The sequence below is a fragment of the Onychomys torridus genome, chromosome 11 (assembly GCF_903995425.1).
Source record: "Onychomys torridus chromosome 11, mOncTor1.1, whole genome shotgun sequence".
Classification (NCBI taxonomy): domain Eukaryota; kingdom Metazoa; phylum Chordata; class Mammalia; order Rodentia; family Cricetidae; genus Onychomys; species Onychomys torridus.
Genome location: NC_050453.1, coordinates 24,203,930 through 24,228,354, shown reverse-complemented (window position 1 = coordinate 24,228,354; position 24,425 = coordinate 24,203,930). Strand labels below are relative to the sequence as shown.

The 24,425-nt window shown below is 49.2% G+C and overlaps 1 protein-coding gene across 2 annotated transcripts in view; it reads left to right on the top strand.

The window, feature by feature from the left end:
• The first annotated feature begins 5,219 nt into the window (after positions 1–5,219).
• Olfml2b (olfactomedin like 2B) overlaps positions 5,220–24,425 on the top strand; it is a 38,013-nt gene continuing 18,807 nt past the window's right edge. For both annotated transcript variants that reach the window (XM_036201767.1, XM_036201766.1), the window contains exons 1-4: positions 5,220–5,779; positions 8,411–8,674; positions 10,464–10,571; positions 21,643–21,819. In XM_036201767.1, the coding sequence (XP_036057660.1) occupies positions 5,606–5,779; positions 8,411–8,674; positions 10,464–10,571; positions 21,643–21,819 (723 nt within the window). In that variant the 5' untranslated portion in view covers positions 5,220–5,605. The remainder of the gene's footprint in view (positions 5,780–8,410; positions 8,675–10,463; positions 10,572–21,642; positions 21,820–24,425) is intronic.

Genomic DNA, 24,425 nt, shown 5'->3' with positions numbered 1-24,425 from the left:
TTGGCTGTCTTCCTTTATTACATACTTTATCTCCATTTTATATTTTGGGACAGGGCCCTTCACTGGACCTAGAGCTCACTAATTGGCTAGACTGGCTGACCAGCAAGCCCCCAGGATCCTCTTGTCTCTGCCAACCAGTTGTTGGAATTATCAGCACACACCACTAGGCCAGCTTTTTATGTGAGTGATAGGATCCAAACTCTGGTCTTCTTGCTTGTGCAGGAAGTAGTTTATCTACTGAGCCATGTCCCCAGCCCCTATGATCATAATCTATGGAACACGAGTTCCTGAAGTCAGAGGCCATGCTGTATACATGCTGTGCCCCATGAGCCAGAGCGCCTGGCTCATCATATATGAATTGAAGAAGAGAGAACACAGAAGACCAAGGGTGAAATAAGATGAGAAAGCATCGAAGCAGAGAGAACAGGGAAGAAAGACGTCATTTTCAACTGAGCTTTCCTCCCCACTCCCCCGCAACATTTATTGCAGTTCCCTGGCCTGGCTCCGACTCTTGGCCAGCCCGGGAAGGGAGATGGCAGAATGATGTTGCTCATGGGACTTTGCTATGCTCTTTGATTCTGCTGCTGTGGGGCAGGTGCTTTCTCTAAATTACACACGGAGGTGGCAGGTCATTTCTAGCCACCAGCCCCACCTGGCAAATGAAGGCTTGGTTGGCAACAGACTGACATTTCAGAGAAAAGCCAGGAGCTCCTGGGTAAACTGGAAAACAGATGCCCTTGCCAAAAGCAAACTTGGCTGGGGAGGGGCCAGTGGTTGAGGTGCCTAGGCAATCCCCAGAATCTAGCCATCCTCTGGCAGGCAAACACGGGAAGGGTTCTGGGCCTCTGAGAGCTGAAGGGGCACTCTTGGGGCTTCTAAGACCCTCTTGAACGTTTCTACAGTATGTCCCATTCCAAATCCATTTCCATATTTGTCAGAGGAAACGATGCCACCAACTCGGGGACTGATGCCTGGCATAGGCTTTGCTCTCAGTGCAGAGCTGCCATCATGCAGACTCTCGTCATGGTGCCTCAGTGACTTCATCTGTTAGGCATGGAAAGCTGTATTTACTTTACACTAATATGCCGAGGGTCGAAGGACATGGAATCAACAAGCTCTTAGTAAGGGGATTTGGGGAGTCTACAGTAGATAACTCTGCTGTTTGAAAGCCAAACCAAGCCCAACTCAGCATCTTCAGATCAGGGTACCAGATTAGCAGATAGAAGGATGCTGAGGGATAGAGATTTCTGAAAGGTACATCACGAAGGATTCCTGGGGAATGCCTGAAAATGTGCTAAAGACTTATGGAGCCTGGGCATCAGCATCTCTGACTGGCTGCTCGAACTCTGGTAAGGAAGGAAGTTGGTAGCTTAGTGGTAGAGCACGAGCATAGCCTGGGATTCGATAATAGGCAGGGAGGCAAGGAGGCTGGGAGGCTGGAAGGGAGGGTGGGAGGGAGAATGGGAGGCAGGGAGGGAGGGAGGCTGGGAGGCAGGGAGAGAGGAGGCTGGGAGGCAGGGAGGGAGGGAGGGAGGGAGGGAGGGAGGAAGGGAGGGAGGCAGGAAGGGAGGGAGGGGGAGAGGGGCAGGGAGGCAGGGGGCAGGGGGACAAGAGGGCAGGAGGGCAGGGAGACAGGGAAGGAGGGAGACTGGGAGGCAGGGAGGGAACACTGAGGAAAGCCTTTTCTTATGGTGGGTGTAAAGCTAACTACACTAACCCCATCTGAATGAACATTTTCTTTTAATGATTTGAATGAGGACAGAAATTGTGCTTATTGAATTTGGAGCTCACCCAAAGTTAGAATAAAGATTTTTAAAAAATCATGCTTTCAACAGGATGAAATGGATGGGCCAAACCCACCATATTTTTCAGTGGTTAAAAATGTAAAAGCCCATACTTGGGTTAAACAAAAATCACTGGAATGCAGAGAAGAGAGGAAACCAACATAAAACTTACATACGAAAAACGAAAAATACGTGAAGAAAAAGAAATCAATGTGAGTCACATGAAATGTGACTGCCCAAAAAGCTGAGGCAGCTGTGTGTGCCTTAATGAAAAAGCAGTACCAAGAAAGCGGGTGTGGTGACTCAGTCTAGTCATGCCAGTACTGCGGAGGCTGAGGCAGAAGAACCGCCAGGAATCTGAGGCCAGAGTGGTCTACGTAGCGAGTTCTGGGCCAGCATGGGCTACAGAGTGAGATCCTGTCTCAAAAACCAAAACCAAAATAAAACAGAGTTAAATGTTCTTGTAAAAGAGCAGAGTTGAGAAAAAGAAAAACTGGCTTCTCTGTGCTCTGACCTTTCTTCAAACTGAGGCAGAGAGAGAGAGAGAGAGAGAGAGAGAGAGAGAGAGAGAGAGAGAGAGAGAGAGGGAAACAGAGAGAGATACACACAGATAGAGACACAGAGAGAGAGAGACAAAGAAAGAGAGAGACAGAGAAAGAGAGAGAGGGAACACAGAGAAAAGGGCCCATTCTGAAAGTGAGGTGGTTTAGAAGGTGTGTACTTTGTATCATTACGTGAAAGAAAAGCCCTCTGGTGGAGCTCTCTTAGTTATATTCTATGTGGAACCATAAGGCTGAACATGTAAAAGATACTTTAAAAGTGAGTCTTAGAAAAGAGCTATACTCCAGATGAGAAACAGAAGAGATTTGTGGTCTCAAGGACAGCTGTTACAGCTTCATGCATCATGACCACATTCAAAGAGAAGGGGGCAGGGACAGCATCAGAAAGCCCCACTTTTGGGTTGGTCTCTCATTGGAAATCAAATATCTCTTCCAGAAACTCCTTGCAGGTTTCTTCTGTTTGCTGACCAGAATAGAATCCTATGGCTACCTTTAGCTGTACAGGAGACAAGGAAACGGAGTATCTGACTATGGGTAGCCAAATCAAGCTTAAATCAATTATGATCAGGTCAACATGCCAATACTCCAGCAATAGTAGAGTAGATAACGAAAAGAGTTTGGTTGGTTCCTTGATTACATGACTGAGCAGCTCAATGGCAGACTTCTATTGTTAGGGGGAAATGTGTATTTGATTAGGTCATTGCTGGTAGGAGTCTCTGGTACTCTGGTCAAATGCACCCTAGTGGATACAAAGTGCTGTTGATGAAGGTAATGGGGAATAAACACATTCAGTTATATTATTTGTAACTTCCATTTATTCAACCCACAGTCATTGAGTGGCCATTGTGCTTGTGGTAGTTTGAGAGAGAATGCCTCCTCCTTTCCCTCATGGGCTCGTATATTTGAATGCCTGGTCCAAAGTGGATGGAACTGTTTGGAAAGGATTAGAAGGTGCGGCTTTGTTGGAGGAGGTGTGTCACTAGGAGTGTGGGTTTGGCGATTTCAAAAGCTTATGCCAGGCCCAGTTTCTGTCTGTGTGTGCAGCCTGCAAATCGGGATGTAAGCTTAGCTACCGCTCCAGCACCATGCCTGCCTGCCTGTTACCATGCTTCCCTCCATGATGGTCATGGACTCTTCTACCCTCTGAAACCATGAGCCCCAATAAAATGCCTTCTTTTCCAAGTTGCCTTGATCATGGTGTTTGGTCATGACAGTAGAAACATAACTAAGACAGTGCTCCAGGTACTGGTGGAACCCTGAGGATGTAACACTGAGCCAAGTCAGCCACAGGCCCTGCCATGTTACAGTGGGGAAGAGAGGCAGGCTATAAATCCCCAACAACCTGTTCTGTAGGAGTACATCACAGAGGAACCACCCTGGGTCAGGGAAGGCTTTCCTAACTGGTGATTGACACCAGGTTGCGTTTGATCTATCTACTACCTTTTGAAACCTTCAATATGACGGCCATCCTCCTCAGCCTTACTCTTCCATGCAGTCCTTACTGGCCTTCTCACTAGAGTGACCTGCTGCTTCTTTAAGCTATGCAGGATATGGCTGCACTCTGCCTTAGGATCCCCATTGCTTCTTGTACCTCCCGGATCTACCTAGGAAACTCCTAGCTGACTGTCATCTTGGACTTGCCAGCCCTCAACATTTATTTTAACTGGATTTGAAAACTACATTTATAGCATTAACCCCTACCTAGTTTCAGAAAAGATTTGATAGTGTTCATAGAGAGGTATGTATGTAGCATTCCTGTAAAAGTAGGCATCTAGAGGCTTAGTTTTTTTTTTTCTCCATAAACTTTTCTTTTCTCTTTAGGAAAATACTAATACTTGTTATTATTAGGGTCAAGGGTCAGAAAGCTTGTCTAGGATCCAGGAGGCCCAAGTTGGATCCCTAGCATTGAAATAATAATAATAATAATAATAATAATAATAATAATAATAAATGGTAATGTTACACTTCTGTCAACTATCATATCTAAGCTAGAGTCTGCTTGATTTATTACTTAAATCATTCCAACCTTGTCACTTGGCGTTAGGAACAAGATGTATGGATTTCTCAAGGAGGTCGAATCCTTGAATTGGCCAGACTCTGCTGAGCATCTTTAGAGACAGTTGTCCTGGAAGACACAGTGCTCTTCCTGAAAGTGACACATTGTTAATCTTCATAGTAGGCATATACAGGGGACACTAATTAAGAGCACAGCGGCATACTATCATGACGTTGCAAATATACACCCTTTAAAGATGATCTGGTCAGAGAGAGAGAGAGGCCTGGCGATTCGTCCTAAACCATGGAGATTTTAAGAGGTGTGCCCTGTGGCAGTTGTTCTGGGAAGTCACCAGTACAAGCAGAGCGCCAGAGACCTGTAGCCAGTATCCTTACTTTAAGCATTTATCTAATTCTGCCACACTCTGCAGAGATTCAAGATGCAACCTCTGGGTGGAGGTATTAGGTTCTCAAGTTGTGGCAGGCATGCGGACTACCATTGGCCTTAAGTTCAAAGCCGCCCGCACTCCCGCTGGAGTCAAGTCTGGCAGTCGTTTCTCCTCTGTCCAGGTTGTAGTCCAGGGACAAGTCAGAGCTCTGCCGGGACTTGGGCGTGAAGAAAACTCGAGAAAAGGCACACGAAGTCCCACTAGGGTCATCATCGACAGTCCAAAACTAAGCCAGCCGCGCCCTACCCACGCCGGCCAGCGACCACTAGCGCGCAGCGGCTGATCCGGGAGGAGGCGGGGTCCCCAGGCGCTGAGCCCAAGTCTTTGCGCTTCCCGGTCCTCCTCCTCCGAGCCGTCACTGGCTGCATCTTTCTGCCCCGGCACAATAGAGGCTCCGCCCTCCCTCCGCGCCAGCCCCGCGGCGCCCTGGGCCAGCAGCCCTCCCTCGCCTCCCGCGCCTTGGCCACTGTCCGTCCTGCACCGGGTCCCCGTGTGCTTCGGGCTTCCCGGCGCCAGCCTTCCACCTGAGCCCACCCCGCGGCGACGCCCTCCAAGAGCCGGCACCCGCCTCCGCCCCCTCTGTCACCTCTTTCTTGCGACCTCTTCACAGTTCTAGGCTGCTGGGGGTCGGGGAGGAGATGCTCAGGGTCTCTGGGGAGCTCAGTCCTGCTCCACTCAGCCACACCCAGCTTTAGACGGCTCTCTGAGCGGCCACTCTTCCGGACTCCAGTGAAGACGCCTTCCAGCCTGTCTTTGCTGAGACCCCCTTCCCAAGGTGGTCTCTGTAGGGACTAAGGTCCCTGTTGTCATATCACTCATGGCTGACCCTCTGCCATTAGTTCTTTGCTTTGCTCTAGTGGTGACACGGGTCTGGGGATCCAGTACTCCTCCCACGGGGACAAGCGAGGGCCCTGAGGTGCAAACAGTGGCGCCCACGGAGGATGACATTCTGCAAAACGAGGCGGACAACCAGGAGAACGTTTTATCTCAGGTAGGATGAAGAATCTCTTGCCCTCCCCTCTTGCCTTGGGGGATGGCGAGGACGTGAGGCTGGTCCTGGATGAAGAGTTTGTGAGCAGCTGTTTTTCTCTTTATTTTAGCGACAAGGGCATTTACTTTTCGCTTATCACAGTATATTGTTTGTTTGGTTTTGAACAGGCTTTCTTGTAGACCAGGCTGGCTTCCAGTTCACTATGTAGCTGAGGCTAGCCTTGAACTTCAGGTTCCTAGTACCTCCACTTCTCAAGGGTGGAGATTCCAGCACACTGGCTTTTTGTATTGTTTTGTTAAGGTATCCTCTTAAAAGTCAGGGTATGGGACCTCCTCTCACAGCTGTGGAGTGTTTCAAGCTTTCCAAGTCAGGAGAAAGGAGAGAAAAGGAGGACTTCATACACTCCTTGGGAAGAAAGGTGTGTGTGTGTGTGTGTGTGTGTGTGTGTGTGTGTGTGTGTGTGTGTGTTGGTGTGACGGTTGTGAAAAGTACCTCTTGCCTGTGAGACTGCTTTTCGGAATTGGAATGTGTAAACAGGAGGGCATGCTGGATAGCAGGCAGAAGGCATAAGCCAGGGGAGTCGTTTTACGGCCTCAGATGAGACACTCAGGCAGAAGCATGGGGTGAAGACAGAGCTGCCACATGTGTGATGCATATGAGGGGAACCCCAGAACAGAGAGATTTATGTTAAGACCTGGTTCATCGGGAATAGAGAGGGGAAGTGCAAATCCACACAGTTCTGGCTGATTCTCAGTGGGGGGCCAAGTGACCCATGATAGTGATGAGCGTTGTGGCATGACCATTTATAAATCTAACTCAGTCTTCAAAACACCCTGATAGCCCTCCCAGAGATGAGGAGCAGAAGCTAAAAGTGAAAGGGAGAGCCTGGCTTCTGGCAGTCCCCAGCCTAGTTCTCAGGACTGTGAGGGATACTTCTCTCACTTATGTGGTATTCATGCTCTCCAAAGCTGGCACGCTGATGTGCAGTGGACGTCACCATGGTCCTCGGGATGAATAATGTCAGAGAAAGGATGCTGAGCACATTGCCTGTACCTCCATTGGGCCCTCAGTCTGGGTCTTTTCTCTCTGCAGAGAGAGAGAGCTGTCAGCCTTACTTTGGGGTTGATCGAATGCTTGTTTCTTCTTTTAATAATTATGCTAACATATGCCCTCTGCCCACCCATAACCTCATACTGACCCTTAAATTGAAAAGACTTAAAAATCCCTCCTACTGGGGCTCTGGAAAACCATAAACAAAAGCTTGCCTGAAACCAGAGCTTCCTGAAGGGAAGGAACCCATCCAGGGTTCTCTGAGCAAGGTTGCATAGGAATCTAGGCGGTTTCAGAAAGGAGACAGGAAAGATTTACTCTCAGTGTGGAGAGACTGGCTGCTTAAGTCACCCTGAGCTACATACACCTCCTCTTTCCACTTGGTCCAGTCTGTGTTTGACAACAATCCTAAAGCAAACATTAGCTTTAGAAGAAACCCAACCATTGCAAGGAAAACATTACATATTACATGCCTTCTTCCCGCAGACAGCATCCCAAGGAACAGTTGCAGGCTCCAAGCCTGCCTGCTGCCATCATTACTCAAAGAGAGGGACCCCTCTGCCTGGTTAGGATAGGAGCCTTGGCTTTGGGAATATAGGGCCTAATGGCCATGAGTCGATGGGGCTTAGGAGGGCTTTTCTCCCAAGGTAGGGACAGCAGAAAGCCTGCCTGGGGAGGCTGGGAGGAGCATGTACCCAGAAGGAAATGTTTAACATTCTAGATGCAGCAAGCACAGCTACTTTTGTTCTTCTGGTTCAGGGCTAGAGTTTTGGGTCAGTAGCCAAAGGAACTCTGAGGCTACATAAACCTTACAGTCTCCTGGAGCTGTTTTTTTTGTTGTTGTTGTTGTTGTTGTTGTTTGTTTGTTTTGTTTTGTTTTTTTCTGTCTGTCAATCTAATCCATCTGTGAAGGCTCACATCAAATACCACTTCCTCCTAGTAGTCTTTCCTAGCTCCCAGGTGGATCCTCAGCTGCCAGCACAAGGTTATCCCTGCTCTTCAGGGGCACGCAGCACTGTCCAGTGTGTGTGGCTTACTTACAGTGGGCTACTCAGGAACAGGTTCTCTGTCCAGCCCATCATTACCTCTTAGCATGCTTTGCACAGGCCTGAGGAGGTACTCTGTAAGTGTTGAATGAATAAATGACTGAGAAACCTGGAGTCCTCACTGTCCAAGACAAACTTTCCCAATCCCTCCTTCAACTGTGTCTCCATTTCTAATATAAACCTAGATTTGAGCTAAGGGGAAGGGTTGTTGAAAGAACAATGCAGATTGTTTGTTTGTTTTGTTTTGTTTTGTTTTGTTTTGTTGCTTGTTTTCTTTCAATGACCAAAGGCTAAGCCCCACCCCCACCCCCAACCCCCAAGAAAGATACAGCTCTCCAAGGCCAGCATGCTAGCGGGGTTCTGAGTGCATTCAAGGAAATGTCTGTGTCAGCGAACTGTGAGCTATGACTTGTTCACTCCATGGCTCAGGGCTAAAGTCTTTGGCTAGGGCAGGACATTGACAAAGTGAAATGTCCGCCTCCTTGAGGTGCATGTTTTTGCATCCCTCCAACTCGGTCCCTCTGTGTGTGTCTAGTTGCTGGGCGACTACGACAAAGTAAAGGCTGTGTCTGAGGGCTCCGACTGTCAGTGCAAGTGTGTGGTGAGACCGCTGGGCCGAGACGCCTGCCAGAGGATCAACTCGGGGGCTTCCAGAAAGGAAGACTTCTACACGGTGGAGACCATCACCTCGGGCTCCTCCTGTAAATGTGCTTGTGTTGCGCCCCCATCGGCCGTCAATCCTTGTGAGGGAGACTTCAGGCTCCAGAAGCTGCGGGAGGCTGACAGCAGGGATTTGAAGGTAGGAGCTGGCATGGGGAAGTGCCTTGGGTGAGAGGGTCCCTTGGGGAATCTCAGAGACTATAGACTCATAGCTCTGGGCATGGACGGCCTTTGAGGAAGGTCAGGCCTGGCCCCTAGAGTCTTCAGCGTGGATTTGAGGCTGATCTAACAAGCGGGACATTTTCAGCTCTGAAGTCAGAGAGAGATGGGGATGGGGATGGGGAGAGCAAATTATGCCCTATGCCCACCCTTCCTATGGAACCAGGGAGGCCAGGCCTAGGGGGATCTGCCAGGCTCATCCAGCCAAAAGAACTCAGTGTTCTCCAGGAAAATCATGGTGACAACTTACTGTCAGCCTACCGTGCACACCACGGGTGTTAAAGGCACAAAGAAGAGTGAGCCCTTTGGTCCTGGCATCACTGTTAGAGTGGTCTGCTCTGGTCAGGTCTTTACACTGCTCCCGGGCTTGTGTTTTGTAGCATGGGGAAATTGAGTCCTGTGTGGGCAGCCCCATGGTATCCAGCTCTTGCTCTTTTTCTTGTAGTGGGGTGGTCAGAATGCCTTGTGGTCCAGTCACTGCTCCATGATCCTCCTTCGCTTCTGTGAACTCAGCCTTCTTGAATATAATGTGGAGGGCCTTGGGGGATGTGGGAACACTGGCGGATGGCACCTAGTGAGTCATTGGCATCATGCCCACAAAGCCTGTGTAAATGAATGTATGAGGGGAGATCTAAGGTGCTTCTGATGGGTCTGGGATCTGGCACCTACTCGCTGACCTGGTAGCCATCCATTATTGTTCTTTAAGCAGAGACAAGGCATGCCTCAGGCTTGGTTGTGTGATTCAGGGTGGTAGTTCTACCCAGAGATACTTTCTGAGGCTGGTGCCACAGTATTTAGTTCTAGGGTTGGACTCGGGGGGGTTTCTGGAACCACAGCAGGCAAAAATCTATTAGGGATCAGAAAAGTCATCCAAGTCCATACTACCCAGCTGTGGGATTTCCGGAGCTGGAAAGAGAGCTTCTAAACATTGAGCATGTCAGCATGGAGTTCTTCATTTGGAAGCAAAGCAAGGAGATGCATGGGGAGCAGATTACAAAAGCAGGCCCAGCACTCTCCACACACAGGTCCTTGGTCAGAAGGAAGGCTCTTTTCCATGTCTCACCTGCACTTTTGCCTGAGCTCTGCAGGCCCCGGATGTTGCTGGAGCCTTGGAAAAGACAAGAAGACTGTATTCTCTAGGGCAGGCTGCCACTTCAAACATGGGCTACAGTATTGTTTATAAGCCAGGATCAGTTTAGGTTTTTGTACTGGGAAGACAGTGGGTGCCTTTCAGGGCCTTTAGTCCAGGATGGAGTTAAGGGTTTCAAAAGCGTGTCCTCCAGGTGTTGTTGACATTCGCAGCCACTATGCTGAGTATGTGTGGGTTACCTGTTAGTAAAGAGTCTCACACATATGTTGAGAGAACGGATGAGAAGGCCCCAAGGACCTTAGAGTCTAGTAAGAAAGGCAGGTAAGGGCAGCTGACCTGTGTTGTAACCGACATAAACAGCTTATGGAAGTGTGGAAACCTCAGGGTTACGTTCAAGTAAGGTCATCTAATTGTCTTTTTGCAGGCAGAATACGTATCACAGCTGGGGCTTATCTGTGTCCTTCCCTACACAGATGTGTTTCTGAGGGCCCCTCTCAATTCCTGGCTAGTGGCTTCCCTGTAGAGTCTCCAACATAGAGATCTAAAAGGGAACTTCTTTCCTAGGGTTCTGTTGGCCCCAGCCCTGAACCTGAACTAACCTTCTGCTCTTGCTTCTTAGCTTTCCACAATTATAGACATGCTGGAAGGTGCTTTCTATGGCCTGGATCTACTAAAGCTACATTCAGTCACCACTAAACTGGTGGGGCGTGTGGATAAACTAGAGGAGGTAAGGAAAATTCTAGTCTTACTATGGTTTTGTTTGTTTGTTTGTTTGTTTGTTTTTGCGATGGAGCCCCAAAGGACATAACATTTTAGTTCTCCTCACTCGGCCCTACTGGAAGAGGCTCCTGGACAGGTGCTGTTGACTGGCATCTAGCTCTTGTGCCTAAAGAGTTTCTGCTTCCAGCACAAATCTATTACCTTAGTTTCCAAGTGTTCCTCTTCAGCAGTAGTTCTCAACCTTCCTAATGCTGCGACCCCTTAATACGATTCCTCATGTTGTGGTGACCCCCAATTATAAAATTATTTTGTTGCTACTTCATATCTGTAGTTTTGTTACTGTTATGAATTGTGATGTAAATATACCATAGGCGGCTGCGACCCACAGGTTGAGAACCACTGCTCTAAGTGCTGGGTTTAATAATGTGATGACCATGAGCATTTCAATATTCCTCATGGAATAGATAGGCTTTGGGGGTTCTATCATGGAGATTATGAGGCTTCCTGATGAGTGATTAATAGATGTGAAAAAGGGAAGATCTCAAGTTTATGCAGAAAGAGCCGCAGACTCAGGGTCAGCACAGAGAGTTACTCTGCCGCCACCAAGCAGCCACAAGACCCCCCCCCCCCACTCATGATGTCCCATCCACTTTGTATGATTGTCCAGGGGACAAAAGGTACACTAATCACGATGGGACTATGTCAAAATCATTAAATTAAACCCAGCATCTGAGTTATGACTAAGGAGAGATGAGGGTAAACATTCCCACAACACAATGCTGGGAATCCTGGGGCAGAGAAGATGAATCACCAGGTTCATGATTAGCTCACTCAGCACCTTCCCTTCACTCCGAAAAGATGCTCCCAGAGGGGCCTGTGAGACCGTGAGGTGAGTCAGTTGGTAGAGGGGCTTGTTGCCCTGCATGCTTACCTGAGTTCAATCCCTGGGACCCACATAGTAGAAGGAGAGTACAGACTTCTCCAAGGGGTGCCTCTGACTTCCACACAAGTGCTGTGGCAGAGAGAGAGAGAGAGAGAGAGAGAGAGAGAGAGAGAAGCCAGTTGTGGTAGCCCATATCTCTAATCCCATCTCTTGGGAAGCAGAGGCAGGAGGATCATGCGTTCAAAGCCAGCTTGAACTACATTGCAAGGCTTGTCTCCAAACACTTTCTTGTAAGTGAACCTCAGTTGCCCTTCTAACAGCCTTAGGTTTAGACCCTTCCATACTGTGAAGAGTTTTCAGAATATGAACGTTGTTCTGGAGACATTAGTGGGTCTAAAGTCACTTCAGTTGCCAAGTGTGGTAAGTGTCCAGGGTCTACAACTTGAGTCTGCAGACAGAGTGAGGCAGCCACATGAACCACATCAGTCCTCTCTGCTCTGCCCACTGTCACCAGAGGGACTTCCTGGAGAGGCGGGCCTGATGTCGGTGGCTAGAACAAAAAACAAGACCCTTCCAGATGGGTTGGTTCTGAAGGGTCAAACCAGAGTTCAGAGCTGGAAAGTGCCTCTGTCTCCAGAGTCCCCTAGACCGATCCAAATGTGTGATATCCCTTTAAGAAAACAATTAGCGGCCACCCTTTATACTTCCATTTGCCCTTGACAGCTACATAGTTTCCATTCTTTCTAGCAAGAACAGCTTGCGGAAGATAGCTCTGTGAGAGGCTACTAGAGGCCAGGGTCAGGTACCCGTCCTCAGTGGAGGCCAGTGAAATGGACTCTGAAGAAGGGCCCAGCCCATGCCCAGACCCCGTGGCAGCACCCTTGCCTCTGGCTGAGGGTGGAAGTGGGAGGAATCTGGTACAGTGCGATGGCCCAGGAGGATGTCACTTAGGCACTGTGAGGTTTTGTCTCCATCGTCATAGAGACGAGAGTATCTCTTTTCAAAACTCACGTTTGGTAGCCAGCGTTGGACTTTTATAATAATAATCCTTGTATTTACACAGCATTTTACAGGTTTTTTTTTTTTTAAACATTCCATATACATTTAGTGATTTGTTTCTGTGAGCTGAGCAGGATGTGAGACCTCAGGAAATTCCATGGCTTGCCTGAAATCAAGGGAAAAGAAGCCTAGGGCTGGGTTCTGGTTCAGGCCCTCTGGTTCTGGTCCAGGACTCTCCCTAATCAATCTCAGAAGTTCCTTCCAGTCCTGTTGTCTACTCAGTAGGCATCACTTTTTCCTAACCAGGGTTTGAAAAGCATAGCTCTTCCAAGGGAGTTTCTAGGCAGAACTGTGCCTGGGTCCCATATGCATGAAGGTCCCACTTCACGGAGGTTTCCAAAAGCCAGGCAACCCGAGGCGAGAGGTCGTTGTGCTGACAGGAGTCTTGGACCCGTGAAGTAAAGCACTGTATCTTAGACTGAGGTGGAATCAAGACTGTGGAGGCCGACTGTCTGGGATATGCAGTAATCGAAAAGGCAGAATGTTGGGTAAATGGAAAAAACACGCCTTCCCTCCAGCCCGGCTCTGTGAGGAATAGAAATCAAACTCTGCTCCCACTCCTCGCAGATTCTTGAATCCCAAGGGGAGTTCTTTGGAGGTCAGACAAGACCAAAGGAGGTCAGATCGGAGGGGCTGTTCTCTCAGAGTAAGCCTGTTGCTTGGCAGTGCAGGCGGGCACACACGTGCACATCTGTCTTGGGCGTAGAGGAGAATGGAGGCATGGAAACCTCATTTGCAGAGGAAAGAGGAAGGAAGAAGAGAGAAATGGATCCCGGTTCAGAGCCTCCTCACTCTCAGCAAAATCCTCGCAGGCAGCTCTGCCTGTGGGGCGAGTTTAGCTAAGCTTTCCTTTTAAACGGTGGAAAAGTCACACGCTTACGCAAATGCATAGTGAACATATAGCTTGATAGCTCATTATAATGCAGATCTCTGAGAAACCACCATCCAGCTCCAGACAGTGATGTTAGTGCACCCACAACCCACATGCCCTCCCAGGCTCACCCCTAGGGAAACTTAATCATCTTCCTTGTTTTCTATCTTTCCTTTTTTTTTTTTTTTTTTTTTTTAGATTTATTTCATTTTTATATGTTTGAGCGTTTACCACATGTGTGCCCATGGAAGTCAGAAGAGGGCATCAGATCCCCTTGAACTATAGCTAAAGAGGGTTGTAAACCACCATGTGGCTGCTGGGAACTGAAACCCTGTCCTCCACAAGAGCAGCCAGTGCTCTAACCACTGGTCCATCTCTCCAGCCCCCTCCTTGCTTTGCTCTACAGGTTTATTCTCCAAGGATGAGTTGCCAAGTGCGATGGTTTTGTCTGTTTTTGAACTTTGATTATATAGAATCCTGCAGATCACTCAACTTCACATTTTTAACATTTTACTCTTGTTTCTGTGTCTTATTCACTCATTTTTATTCCTGTGTACTATTCTAGCATATGGATATACTGCAGTTTATCTATACATTTGGTGATTTTAGACATGTGCATTATTTCCAAATTCATCCTTTAGAAGAGCCCAGGAACGCCCCTGTGTAGGAATAGCCCTATACGTGTGCCCTGGCACATGTTTGCTTCCATTTTCCGTGGCATAGACAAAGAATGGAGTGAGTAGCTTATCAATTGTCTTAGACAAGTGACTCTCAACCTTCCTAATGCTGTGATCCTTTAATACAGTTCCTCATGTTGTTGTGACCCCCAACCATTTGTTGCTACTTCATAGCTAATTTTGCTAACTGTTATGAATAGTAATGTAAATATCTGATATGCAGGATAGCTGATGTGTGACCTCCAAAGGGGTCATGGCCCACAGGTTAAGAATTGCTGTCTTAGACTTTGAGAGGGTCTTGCCAAACTGTCTTCTCAAGTGAGTCCAAGTTTATACTCCCTCCAAGCAGATATGAACCTTCATCAGCACTTGATAATATCCGACTTTCTAATTTGGGGAGGGAGGATATACTATAGTGAAACTACTTTATTGAGTTCCAAAATCTGAACCCCAAACACCTTTCACTTTGGGGAGGCCTGAAACACATGCACCCTGCTTTTAGAGCTGGTCCAGAAAGAAGAAACAGCTAGTGACCTTCAGCATGGTAGACTCATGCTGACCCCCTCCTGCTAATGGCAGGGGAGGCGAAGAGAAATCATGGGGGAGTTGGAGTTGAAAGGTGGAGAGAGGTGAGGACTGGAAGTTTAGGAGGGAAACCTATACCTTCCAAAGGCAAGAGCAGACCCTGATAATTGCATATAGACATGGGCGGCACTGATTCAACGTAGGCAGATTTCATCCTTGACCCCAGCTGTACCTAGGACACAGAGATTTTTGCAGGCTGTCCAAGACTGAGAATGGATTCTAAAGGCTTCATCGTCTCTGTTGCTGAGTCCAGTCCCGCTGGTGTGTGGCTTTCCCTTTGTTCCTACACACCCATGAGCACTGGGGGTGACATTGTGTGACAGCTGAAGCCTTTTCTCCTGATAATGCTGCCTCTGAGGAAGCTTAGAAGTCTCTGATGGGCTTTGCAGGCTCAGAACTAGCACCACCCCCCCAGAATGCACTGGCCCAGGCATCCTGAGGGTCTCCCCAAAATCTGAAGATCTATGGCTTTCTGTGTTCCTGGCTCAGAAGGCATTCCTGACTCAGGGGGATACGTGTTTGCACTCACTAATGGGAAATGTAATTTTCATCTGTGCAGTAAGCTGGGGAAACCTAACTTTGCTTTCCAAACTTCCCAGTCCATCAAAACACGCCAAGTGCTTGCTCTCCCGATCAAAGCGGCCTCTTTAGAAGAGCTCTGTATAGTCAATTCACCCCGAGGCTTCCTCAAGCCGCAGCTTCGGAGAGGAAGGTTCACCCCATCTCCTGCAAGCACACACTGAAAAGGCAAAAGGGGTCAGAGAGAATGTTTCCAAAATACATCCCGGCTTTCCTTAATTCAATTTACATCTTAATATGAATTCAAGCCAAGTTTCACCTCTCCTGGGGTTATATATGCTTCCAATCTAATTTGCTACTGTGGAACTCAAGCTTTCCTTCTTGGCTAAAGGTAAAAGGGAGTCAGCTTCCCATCCGCTAGTTTAGGAAGAGCTCATCACTGCCCGGATATGGGGGAGCATGTGGCTTGGTTTTTGGGGTCAGTGTCTGGGGGTTCATCTAACACAGAAACTCATCTCCAGGAGCCCGGAACTTATCTGATCTGATTCCCCTCCCAAACTTGGGCTCTCCAAAGGGCAGCTGGCTAGGGATCTCTTGAGGACAGCTGGGTAGTATTGCTCTTTGTTCTCTGGGCCTGGCTCAGCAGCACCTGACACACACACAAGATGCTAAGCAGCTGTTTAGTTGGGGAGGGATTTAGAGCGGCAGCCGGTGGCTCCCTCTCCCCAGGTCCACCTGCTCCACCAGCTGTGGCCAGAGGGACTGGGCCACAGCCTGCTCGTCCGTCCGGCCATGAGGAGCACGGGCTGTTGGCAGCTGCCCCTTCCCACTCTCGCTGTCTTAGTAGGAGCTGGGGGACAGCTGTCTGCTGGGCTAGCTGTCCCTGGCCATCTGCTCCGAGTTGTGTCCCTGAGGGCTCAGAGCGGGAGGGGACAGCCGGGGCAAGCCCAGGAACCACTAGCCCTTGCGCTGTTGATTCCTTCATCCCAACACTGCCCCAAGACCACTCCAGGCTTGCTCTCAGCACCTGAGCCTGGTGCACAGTCATGCCTGCCAGGCAGCCTGCTGCATGGCCTGGGAGCAAGGTTTGGCCTACACGCAGTCTGGCCCAGCTTCCCCCGACAGGTGTCTAATGTATCCAGGATTCTCTCTTTCCTCCCTGTCTCAGCCATGCCAACCACAACTCTCCTTTCCTTCCACATCTGTTTGCTGCTGGGACAGAAAGGGCCATTCTACTGCAGCCTCACCTGTATGTCTCCAGCCCTGTTTCCCCCCAGGGTCTCTGCCACATACAAACTCCTTGTCTGTTCTCTGTAACCGGCCTGGGTGCGGTGGATGCCTCCATTCTTTCTCCAAAGGGCCTGGAGAGGTGATAAAACCAGGCTGTGACCTCCAGAGGCTTTCTCCATGCATACTCGTCATGGTTCCGGTTAGAGAAGCAAGACTGTGAGAGCTTCCAGAGTCCTGCCACCTTACTCCGTCACCCTCATAGTTTTGTCCTAAGTAAGGCATCGTACCTTTTGTCTCTACATCCCATGCCCCCATCCTTGTCCAATAGCTACGGAAGTTCAGGGTATTGTCTGCACCCAGAGGACACCCTTTCCCCATGCCCACCTCACCAGTGTGCACATTTGGATGTACTGGCTTCCACACCATGCCAAAACATATGCCGAGCAGTGTGCTGATGAATGTCCCGTGCTGACCCCAGTTCCACCCATGTGTTATTTCTGCATTGCCCAGGGACTCTGCCCAGCTCACATGTTCCCTCCCTCTGGGTTTTGTGCCTCTGGCTACAGTTAGCATTGACCCCTTTCCCCACCTGACCACATACATGGGTTTGCTCTCAGCTGGTAGCCTGCTGTGCCCAAATGCATGTCTCTCTAGCACATGGCACTTCTTCAGTGAACACTCCCTAGTTTCCTAGCTCTGCCTAGTCTAGGGACTTATAGCCAAACTTCCAGATCTTTAATTGTGTTCAGCCTTCTGTTCCAGCCCTCTGGGATGCCTGCTCTTTAACATTTCCTCCCTGTCCTCTACTTCATGGCACCAGGATCTTTGGCAAGAACCATGTAGTGTGCTGGCTTAAGCCAGATAGGCACCCTTCTTGCTACCTTCAATGAACTCTCCAAGAGCCAAGTTGTATGCACTGGAAATGTCATGGTTGCAGCTGTCCCAGAGGGGAAGAGCTGGAGGCATGAAGTCATGGAGTTCACCCATTTGACAGGGTAGGGCCCTAAGCACCCTGAGTGGGTGAATGCCATGCCCCACACCTCCAAGAAGTGCCCCCACAAAGGGCCCTTGGTGTGAAGAAGCCAGAGCCTCACAGAGGGCCAGCAGCCATGCATGGGAGGTGGCTGAGGGGAGGTAGCCACAGAGGGGCAGCTGCTGCTGCTGCCACCCTGGGGACATCAGCTGACTCAGCCCAACAGGCTGATGGGGTGATGCCACCTCCAGCCTGGTGTTTATTCAGGCGGCCAACATGCTTTGCTGTTCCCAGGAGGGAAATAAACTCTATAGCCCCTCTGGGTTTTCAGAGCTGGCCTGCCTCAAACCCTCCTCTGTGGAAATCCAAACTAACAGCCTGGCTGAAATCAGAAAGGGGATTGGAGACCCAGTGATCAGGAGATAGGAGTTGCACCTGGGGGCTGCTGTGACCTCCCAGAGAGTGTTGCACCGGAAGCTCACGCTTGGGGGTGCTCAGGAGGAATCAGACAGTAGCCTTTCACATAACAAAGATACTCCAGCCCCGGTGCCCCACCATCCTGAGCACTCCAAGATATCAGCACTTTGGGTGGAGTCCTGGGGCTGTTGCTGGGCAGTGGGTCTGATCACAACTCAGCACCCTTAGAGTGCTGTCCCTGCCCTTGGTGAGGGGTCAGTACTGGTCTTTGCTGTTGCACATTGATTTAGTTTCCCACAATTCTTTTCTCTGGTTGGCAGTTTCTCGTGTCTTAGTCTGTTACTTACTTCCTCATGGAAGGTGATCTTCCCCAGGTGGGATCCTCATTGTCTTGCTCACAAAGCTGCCCCCCCACCTCCCACCCCCCCCCCCCCCCCCACCCCCCGGGGTCCTCAGCATCCATGAGCTAACAGAGAGGTCACACAGCTGGCCTCTACGCTGCCAGGCTTTGTTCTCTGTCTTAGAATAAGAAGCTGTGGAAGGGACCGCTGCTCTATGCTGGTTTGTGAGGACACCAGAGACCAGGAACCTTTCTGCTCTCACCCAGGAAGACCATGGCTGTCACAGCTTCTTTCCTGCTTCTGTTTACTGGCTACCTCAAACTTCTATTTAAAGGCAGCATTTCTCAAACTCCGGTGTGGATTCAGTACACCTGAAGATTTGGGGGAAATGTAGATTCTGATCCTGCAGGTCTGGGAAGGGCCTGGGAATGGGCTTTTCTGGCAAGCTCCTGCCTAGTGCTAATGATACTGGCCTCTTGTCCATACTTGGAGTAGTGAGGATCTGAGGGAGTCCAGCATCCTGAGTTGCTCTGCAGACACATGACTTTTCATGCATCTGAAAGCAAATTACAAGGATGCTCCCGCATCTTTAAATCACTTGGTAGGGTTGGCTGAGCTGGCGGAGCACCCTTAGTGGTCTAGTATGTGAACTTCAGGAGCAAAGGCCAGGGGGCAGGTTGATGAGTCAGCTCTGCCTGATCTTTTTTTTATTTATTTTTACTGTGTGTGAGAGTAATATATGTTTGTATGCCATAGCACACATGCAGAGGACAACTTTGTGGAGTCGGTTCTCTCCTTCCAACTTTATGTGGGTTCTGGGAATTAAACTTTTGAAGCAAATGCCTTTCCCCTCAGAGCCATCTCACTAGTCCTCTACCCATTTTTTAATGACATTTGGCAAATTGCATCCCGACTGTAGGCCTCAGTGAATTCTCTGTAGTATGAACGGCTAGGCCTGAGTGTTGGGGTCCGTTCCAAAGATGATGCTATGAACAGTAACTGCCTAGTTTATCCCCGTGCAGTCAGATGTATCGATCCATTTGATCCTCATAACCACGAGTTGGGAACCTGCTAGTGTTGCCAATGTTTCACTAATGGGAAATGGATGCGGAGGGAGTTCAATGATTTGAGATCACAGAGCTAGGAATAGCAGCAGTGAGGTGTAAGCTGGACACCCTCCTCCATAATCTATGACTTTAACCGTTGCACCCCTGAAAGCCTGTCAGGAAAGGCCACACACCCTCATTCATGGTGAGTTCTCCACACAAGACCCCTTTCTCACGGACTGTAGCTTTCACAGCTAATCCTGTGCGACTTAGAGTCTGTCTTGAGCTAAGCTGTAGAGAACAGGGTGCGCTCTTCTCGAGCTCAAGATGGAATGCCCTTTGAATGCCGTGCTGTGCTGACCATTCTGGAGTCTGGAAAGTTTGACAAGAATCTACTGGGCTCCCCTGGGCCGCCCTCGTAGGAGCCCTGGAGCCACAGTGTCTGGGTGTCACCATCTTCTTGGATATATGAACATCACCTTGGCTCTGAGCCACCCAGGCTCCCTTCTAGGGCTTTAGTAGGCTGTGCTTTTGGAAGCCTCTAAGTTTTTGCACTCTGCATTTCAGTCTGGTAAAGTGTGGAGAGCAAATACATCTTCTCTTCTACTTGGCTGCTTCCTCCGCCAACCTCACCAACTTAAAAAAAAAAAAAAAAAGAGGTCCCAAAGGTGAACACATCTGACATCTAATTTTAATTGGTTGTGTGTGCACGTGATACTGGGAGTTCAACCAAGGACCTCACACATGCTAGGCAAGTGTTCTACTACAGGCTACATCCTCAGCTCTTTTTGTGTCTTTTATTTGGACAGTAAGGTGCCAGGGCTTGAACCTGCTCTGGATCCCAAGCTGGCTTTGAGTTTGCTCTGGATCCCAGGCTGCCCTTGAACTTACAGTCTTTCTGTTGCAGCCTTGAATGTAACTGGGACTATAGGCATGAGCTACCAGCCCTGGTGACATAGACTATTTTATTTATTTTCAGAGCTGAGGATGGAACCTGGGACCTCATGAAAGATAGACAAGGCTTTTACTACTGAGCTACACCCCCAACCCTGCCTTTAAAGAACCTTTATTTATTTATTTGTGTATGGGGGTCAGACACAGGTGCACACACACTCGCACACATGCTCACATGTCACATGTATGTGAAGGCTGGAGGGCAACTTACAGTAGTTGGTTCTCTTCTTCCGTCATGTCCAGGAATTGAACTCAAGTCCTCACTCTTGGTGGCAAGCATCCTTTCTTGCTGCACTATGTTGCTAGCTCCACACATAAACACATTTTAAAGTGTTTTGTTTTTTTGTTATCTTTAATTATATGTATGTCTGTGTGTCTCTATGTCTGTATGTCTGTGTGTGCACATGAAGGTATTTACAGAGGTTGGAGGTGTCAGATCTCTGTGGAGTTGTAGTTACAGGGGCTTGTGAGCTTCCTGATAGGGGTGTTGAGAACTGAACTTGGGTCCTCTGCAAAAGCCCACTCAGAACATTTAGAGACCCATGGAAGCCTTAGTATAGGACCATAGTTGGACAACGTTGGATCTCTCTGAAGTCACTCTCTCTAAAATTAACTACTAGGCAGAGGGGTTTGCTAAGCTCTGTGATTCAGACCCCACGCTCCCCCCACCTTCTGCACATACCCCTTCTGCACGTACCCCTTCTGCACGTAACCCTTCTGCATGTACCCCTCCTGCAGGTAGCCCTTCTGCAGGTAACCCCACACACACACACAACACACACATGCCTTCTGCCTGAATGTTCTGACAGTCGTGTCTGTCACATGAGGACTCTGTAGCCACGTCTCCTCAGTGACAGCAGCCACCTCCTTGAGACGGGAACTCCAGGGGCATTTGGAGGCCACTTCAGACACTCGGAAGTCAGCAGTGGCAGCTGACCGAGACACAGCTTTGGCCCTTGCTGGTGTGAACCAGGGTTAGACCCTGGCAACTGCCAACTTGAGGGTCATTCCAGGCATCTGTTCCCATGCATGGCTAGGAAAATTTGAAGTCAGCCTATCCATTTTCTATGTGAGTGATCCAAAAGTGTGGGAATAAATGGTTTGTGCTCATAAAAAAGCAGAGTTAGCACACTCATCTTTTTGACCAGCTCTTCTGAAATCACCTCAATACACTTCTTTCATACACGGAATGACTGATTCACTTGTATAAAGTGAATGGAATCTTTGGCCCTGGTCTTCATCACTTGGTAAGAACACCATATACTAATAACCAAAAAAGAGCCAGCCGGGTTCCCTGGCCATGGCAGTGCTATTGGTATTAGTGGTCTGGGTATTTCTAGTAGCTGGGTGTCTCAGAGCTGGAAACACTACCTGGGTGCCTGTCCCTGGTTCCCAGAACAGTGAGCCACACTCTGAGCCATCCCTCGTATCTCCATGCTCCAAACCACCCCCACATCTGCACATCTCATGGTTCTTCAAAACATTTTAATGTATTCTCTCTTCAACAACACTTTTCTTCTCAGGAAGTTTCTAAAAACCTCACCAAGGAAAATGAGCAAATCAAAGAGGATGTGGAAGAAATTCGAACTGAGATGAATAAACGAAGCAAGGAGAACTGCTCCGATAACATCCTGGCCAGCATGCCGGACATCCGCTCAGCCCTGCAGAGGGATGCAGCAGCAGCCTATGCCCACCCAGAGGTACAGCCCCACATCCCCAGGGTATCTCCTCAGCCTGAACATGTGAGATCAGCTTTGGGAAGAGCTCTTCAGGGGTTAGTCCTTCTACAGGCAGGGTCTCTCTTCTGTGTAACAGCTCCTTAGGTGTGAGGAGCAGGGCTTGAACCAGTTCCCCTCAACACTGACAGCCAGGGGAGTTCAGTGAATAGAGGTGGAAGTTAGTCCTCAAATCTGGTATCATTCTCACAATGTCCCATCCTGCTTTTGTGAGCAGCCCTTGTAGGACATACATGCTCTCCTACCTGGGGCCATCCATGCTTGCACCTGTCCCGGCATCATTACTGATACCACATTTCTATCCTCTCGGGAATGTCTCAGCTTGGAGACAATAAATGATATGGTCCTGTTTATAAGGGACTCGCTTAGTCACTACACACTAGCATCACATATGTGGTCCTCAGTGAAGTTCTGGAAAGCAGGCCAGACACAGGTCAGTACCCCATCTGACAGATGGACATAGATCCTGGACCAGTTGGAAAAGGGTGGCAGAGTGTTTCTAACTGTGCCCCTCCACCAGTGGTAAAGTACTGCCAGTCACCCCCAAGGTGTGGGGAAGCAGAAAGGAGCTAGGGCCCCGATGGCCTGTCTTCTCCCACTAGGCCCGTGTCTTAAAGCTTGTACCACCTCACAAGACCATGGGCTAGAGACCAAGCTTCAATACATGGACCTTGCGGGAAGCGGGGCGTGGACTTAAGATCCAAACTATAACAGGCCACATTGTTTTGTGTGGGACTCTGTTGCCTGGGTCATTGTGAATTTGGATAGAAAGGAAGGAGGGCTCCACTGTAGGCTCAGAACTCCTTTTTCATTTGATTGGCTGTTGGTTGTCATGTATCCTAGGCTAGCCTCACACTTGCTGTGTAGCCAAAGATAGCCTTGAACTCCTGATTCTCCCACATCTACCTCCCAGATGTTGGGGTTACCGGAGTGTACCACCGTACCTGATCTATGAGGACTTTGCACAAGATAAGCACTCTGCAAAACAAACTATGTTCCCAGCTCACAGGCTCAGAACTCCTGGGTAAAGGAATTTGTTGTAATGGGGCCAAGCAGGCATACCTGGTGGGTTTGGGAACTTTTGGGGCATGTGTGTTCTGAAGGCAAGATGAAAGGTGAGGACTTTGGAACAACAAGCGCTGGAAAAGTATGGTGTGTGAACTTCCCCAATATGTAAGTCAAAAGCAATTCTATGCTATAAAATGAGGAAGGGTAATAATTATCTGGCTTTTGATGTTTTTTGAAACATTGTATTTCTTCAGAAATAATTTTTCTCATTTTGGAGTGTCCCTTACATGTTGGCCAACAAACATGTGTTTAGCCTGCCTGGTGGGTCACCCCTGAGGGAACCCAAGATCATAACCACAAAGCCATAAGATTTGAGGACCAGAAAGAGACTTGAAGGCACTTGCTCCCCACACTTGGGTCCTGCACCCCTCATCTCAGCCCTGCGCTGCCCAGTGCAGCCAGTGTTCCTGGCTTCTGCTTTCGGCTCCCCAGTCAGCCAGCTAACTTGGAGAACTTCGTTGTCTTGATGACACATTCTGTGGTATGTTCAGGAACCCAGCTCAGATTTCCTGAGGGCAAACTGCAAACCAAATCAAACACATCAAACTCTTTTTCTCCTTGCTCAGCAAAGTCCCCATCCTTTCCCGAGGCCTCACAGTGCACAGTGCTGAAGTTAGCACAACCCACCTAGCCAGCCTGGTAGTGCAGTGGGAAGTGTAGGAGGCCCAGAGGTAGGCAGGCTCACTGTCTCTCTGTGTATGTAGCCCTGTGTCTTTGGTGAGCACCACGCTGCAGCAGGAGAGATGGTTGGGCTGCTTGTTTTTGGTTTTTGCAGATGATGTCAGGCAGTTCTTGGAACGGCAAGTGATTGTTTGTACGGTGGTCTTCCAACATGGTCCTCGTCTAGAAGGTTGGCAGAGGGGCTCGGAAGCTAGGTTGAGTGGCAGAGTGGGAGTGGAACACTGGATGCCAGGAGATGACATCATTTGGCAGACTCTTGGATGAAAAGAGAGAGGCAATCAAAGCATGGTGGGGGCAGCTGCCACCCAGTTCAACTCGTCGCCAGTGAATCCAAGGAAATTATATGTTGTCTGGCAAAGGCTTTCCACAGTCTTGTTCCATGTTCTTGGCTGGGACCAAGAACTGCGGTCCCTGCCCTTTCCCGAGAGCCTGGAACTGAAGACAGTTCCTGGGGTTTGCCACAAAGAAATGACATCTGGCTTCTGTAACACAGAGGGAAACCAGGGCCAGCAATTAGATGCCCCTGGGCATTTGAGGTAGGGGCTGTGGCAGGAGCCTTTGGTCAGCCTCACAGGCAGCTCTTTCCACTGGGAAGTGAAACATCTTCCACGTCTGCTGGGCAGTTGCCAGACCACGGCCCTGAGGACACAGGGATGCAGGCCACTTTTTGGATGGCAAACAAGTAGTCTTGGGGTTACAAGCAGTGTGGCTTAATGTAAGGAAGAACTCAGGCCCAGGGAGTAACAGCAGGGCCTACATGGTGATTGTGTGGCTTCATCGGTATTTTTCTCAGCCATTTCACTGAAAGCTTTTTCATCGAT